At 34.4% G+C, this 4,704-nt stretch overlaps 1 protein-coding gene across 5 annotated transcripts in view; it reads right to left on the reverse strand.

Moving 5' to 3' along the window:
- Positions 1-4,218, reverse strand: part of LOC117605386 (uncharacterized) — a 30,032-nt gene extending 25,814 nt beyond the window's left edge. For 2 of the 5 annotated variants that reach the window (XM_034326664.2, XM_034326663.2), the window contains exons 1-2: positions 3,850-4,218; positions 1,504-2,665 (exon numbers count right to left, since the gene is read on the reverse strand). In XM_034326664.2, coding sequence (XP_034182555.2) covers positions 1,504-2,462 — 959 coding nt within the window. In that variant the 5' untranslated portion in view covers positions 2,463-2,665; positions 3,850-4,218. Of the gene's footprint in view, positions 1-1,503; positions 2,666-3,233; positions 3,768-3,849 lie in introns of those variants that run through there. The other 3 variants (XM_034326660.2, XM_034326662.2, XM_034326661.2) reach the window with 3 other exon arrangements.
- Between the last annotated feature and the right edge of the window lie 486 nt (positions 4,219-4,704).

The following is a 4,704-nucleotide window of genomic DNA, read 5'->3' on the forward strand; positions in this document are numbered from 1 at the left end:
TAAGAGTAGTAAATAGAAGTAATAACACGAGATTGTCATAACTGGTGTTACGACCTTCATATTAGTCTCGTTTAACCTTTATGTAACGTAGCTAACTCGAACATCCACAGCGGATCTGGTAATTTAATAAATTTCGTGTTTCCTGAAAATTTGATTGCCTCGTAATCCCACGATACCAAAAACGATCGTAATTAACATAAGCGTTATTTCAATCAACATAGTTGTTCATATATTGTTAACAGAAAAATGGTGAACACTAACAAAAGACTAACTAGGTTATGTTAGGTTATGTTTAAAGGTCAAACATGAATAAAGACAATCGAATGATGATCCTATAACAGGTAACGATCAAATCCGAAGAAAGTTTCTCAACCCAGAATACCTGTATCGTATTACTCTAATACACGTGCAGGAATCAAGAAAGGTGTCCGCCTCGATAAGCGAAACACGAAGAAGCGGTTCACGGTTGAACTTAAGAGTTCTGGGTAACCAGTCAATTCGAAGAAGTACAGTTCGACCGCGTCAGAGGTTAACGACCAAAACCTCGATCGTCGTTCTTTCTGCATTTCCTGTTACTGATAAATCATATGTTTGTCTCAGAATTTAAAAAAAAATGGTATTTCCTTCAATCTTACGGAGGAGGTAAACGACGTGGAAGGTGAAGATGGCAGAAATAGTCATCGTGTTATCGACACTACCGCGTTGCTTATCGTTCTACGGTCAATATTTCTCTCCCTGTTTCTTTTTTCCCACTTCCTCGGCTCGACATCGTTAGCGTGCGTTTGCGCGCTTGTCAATGTCCCTCTTATCGGCTGATAACGCTAATCTCGTACAGTATCGAAGATTACAGAGAGGAAAAAAAGAAGCATAACGACGCCTGTGGAAGCACTTTTCGCCGGATCGAATTTGTCGAAACCGAGTGAACGGCCGTTCTCCGTGTGGAGAACGTGCTCGGAAACGGGCGCAACCTCGTTACAGAGAGACGATTCTGCACGCGGTGTCTCAACTATCTGCGACTTGTTACTATTCGTTCCTTGCGAAACGCATATGTACGTATGTGCACGCACGTGCGTGTTTGAACGCGTCCCTAGCGAAATAACGCCGCCAATCGTATGATTCTGTAATTGGAATGTCAATCGATCTGGACACCAAGCGACCACGTTCCATGGAATTTGATAACGTGCACCCGGTTCTGGGATAAAGAGAACGTTTCCTTCGACGAGGAAGTTTTGAGTCTTCAATTGTCTAGAAAATGTATCGAACTTGGAACCAAGTAGCGAAAACAGAAATATGAATTGCAGGGAGATTAAAGTTAATGGAGAAAATACAAAGCTTGTACTACATGGTGAATATAATTAACATCTTTTAAAAATCACCACTCATATTTCATTCAAGAGTAGAATGTTTTAAGTACCCTCAAACTTAATGAAATATTGTTACACAGCGTAAAATTGTAATTCTAAGCAAATATATTTGTATTAAGAATAATAAAATATTACTCACCATTTAATACTCCTTTTGATGATGTTGCTGATGATTCTCTGAGATTTCCTAGTAGGTAAAGCAAGGACATCATTAGTTTTCTTCTTTCTGGTCCTCTTCACCCTAATATTCTTTTTCTCAGGTTGAACATCCGGAACAGAAGATTCTTCCTCGACCTCGATTAATTCTTCAGCTTTAGCCGAATTTTGAACCCATTCCGCAACATGATCTTGAAGCTTTTGTTCAGCCGGTAATGCAGATTCTTCCCTCAATTCTTCTTCACTAATCAATTCGCTAACGGTTGTGGGAGGTCCTACAATTCCAACTTCCATATGCTCTACTATCTCTACGGACTCCTTTGTTTCAGAATCTCTTCTTGGTGTTGCACTTTCAATTTGTACAACAACACTAGCATCATCACTAGTAATTTCTTCTATAATATTTTCTTTGCTTGATTCTGCTTCTATTTTCTCTTTATGCTCTTCAGCATTACCATTAGTTTCTTGTTTTAAATCTTTAGACTCTACTACACCTTGCTTAACATTGTTAGAATTCAAGTTCTCATGCACCACTTTTAATATTTCATTCAATGTCTCTTCTTCTTCTGAAACAGTAGTTTTAACATCTTTACTTTTTGTAGATGAATTATCCGTTTCTTTAAACTTTTCTGTTTCATTATCCGTTTCATTAAGCTCTTCATCTAATATTATCTCCTCGGTTCGATGTTTTTCTTTCTCGGATACGGTATCTTCAGTTTCCTTTGAATCATCAACATTCACGTTTGCTTTCTGCTCTTTTTCAGTTACTTTAAAATTTTTTTTACAGGAATCATTTACTTCTAGTTTATTCTTATTACAAATGTCTTGCATTTGTAATTCAATATTTTCCAATTTCTTCATAGATGTAGATGGATCATTTAATACTTCCCTTTTATCCACAGCTTTTTTCAAATCTGTGTTTTCTACTTTGCTATCCGCCATTGTTACGTTAATTTTTTTTTAGAGATTCATTTATAATATTTAAACGTATATAAATATTATCAATAATGAAAAGTTTCTGAGGTATGCCGAATTTACTGCTACCATGTTACCATGAGAGTACGTATCGACATGTTCCACAAGTTGAATTAGAATCTTTTCTATTCAGAACAATATATTGTCCATTTGTGTGCTTCATTCTTACCCTGAAAAAAAAAAAAAAATCGTATTAGTATTATTTAAAATGTTGTATTGGTTATTCGTGAATATTCTTTATCGATATGTTGTCGGTAAGGATGATCACGGAAGATCAAATTTAACCTCTATTTTGAGGTTAGAATTATGATACGTTAAAGATAAGTTAATTTAAACATATATAAGAGAAAAGTAACATCGAGACACTTAACATATTAGCATTACAGAGTTGTTCTTATATTCAATGTTTTTACTTATTATCTAATATGACACAAAATCTCTTTCTTAGACAAATTTTATTCACAATAAGTATGCCGTATACTTGTATAATAGATGAATGATGTAAAGTAAATAATAAATAATCTTAAATGAAAGTGCTTTCTGTATAAATGATGCCCAAACAACTGTGTCACCATTTTTTTACAGCAATTAAACATAGTACTCATATGCGCAAAAAAAAGAATAGATGAAAATGCTATAATTTATATAAAGAAAATTATAGTTTATTCATACGTCATTCTTATTGTGATTTGCCAATGAACAAAAGGTTATAATTGCGTCTGAAGCATTCTGAATTACCTTCTATTATATGCTTTCACATTACAACATCATTGTTGAATGCACTTTTGTGTTCACAACATAAAATGCACTTCAAAGCAAATCGCGACATTTATTTAAGTGGAAAGTTACTTAATAACACCATCAAAAAGTAACATTATTGCTAGACACGTTCATAACCTCACTTATTTTCTTTTTGACAATTTGATCGCGACAGTAGATGAAATGAATGGGCAAACGAAAAAATACCACCGAGTGACAATCTCGAATAGAGATAACAAATGTTGAAATCGAAAAGGACAAATAGAAGGCACATAAAATACTGCGCACTGGAAGAGTTTATAAAACCACAGAGACGTGTCAATCAACCCTGTTGTATTCTCTCTGTCTTTTTCTGCCTTTCCACCTCTTTCGAAAAGTGTTCTAATTCTTACATTATGGTTGACAATCACGGAAACAATTCGGTCGAGATAATATACGTTATTACTCCAAAGAAGTTTTCACGGTACCGAAGTAAAACGAGAACACGATCCCGTGGTACGTAAGGCTAGTGACCTCTACCTTTTTGAAGTGTGCGTTTATGTGTGCATTCATATATTCTCGTGCGTCACACATTATAGTATACCAATGGACTTACTCTAATTTACACATCGTCGAAGTCCATCATTCAAATATCCATTGAATGTTTTTTCCCGGAATCGATGCTAAACCAATCGCTACACATACTGTTGTATTTGCGTCGCATTATATGGCATTTCGTGTAGGCTGCATCTTCGCGGATTTTTTTGTTCTGACCAATCAAACGCGGTGGCACGTTTCTTTGACAGCGACGCCGTTTGTATACAGTCAACGCGATATTAATTGTAATACAACTTGATTCAACGTTGTGGCACAATTTCTGCACAAAAATAAACAACATAAAACGATCTTGTAATAGAAAAATGCTATGTACTCTCGACACACTACTCACAGACCATTTTTCGTTTGTGGCTAAGACGCGCGCGCGCGTCTTAACAAGATGGCGGCTGTACGATATACTGCTGAGTCTTGTCACTTGTATTTTTTTATTTTATGTTTTTTCCTTTATTATATTTAAATGACTTTGTTGGCCATAAATCAATACTTCAGCTGTATTTCCTGAAATTAATTAATTTATATCAGTATTAAAAGAATTTATTTAAATCAATAATCGAATTGTAATAGCATGTTTTATAGTGCGCCAATTTCAAACCTGCTATAAGAAACTTCTAGAAATTGAGCTTATCTCTACTTGTTTCTATTAATAATTTATAGCTAAACGTGTAATATTTTACGTGTATATGCTTATTTGAGCAATTGTTGGTAATTTTTTAGTTATTGATTGAATTTACATTGTATTAACAAATCGTTATAGGTATATGTCATAATTCATTATTTATTAATTTATTTACCTATAAATTCATGAAAATTTCTTCTTCTTATTATTAACAACAAATTATATCAGCAGTGTTAA

This window comes from Osmia lignaria, chromosome 3 (genome assembly GCF_051020975.1).
Source record: "Osmia lignaria lignaria isolate PbOS001 chromosome 3, iyOsmLign1, whole genome shotgun sequence".
NCBI lineage: Eukaryota > Metazoa > Arthropoda > Insecta > Hymenoptera > Megachilidae > Osmia > Osmia lignaria.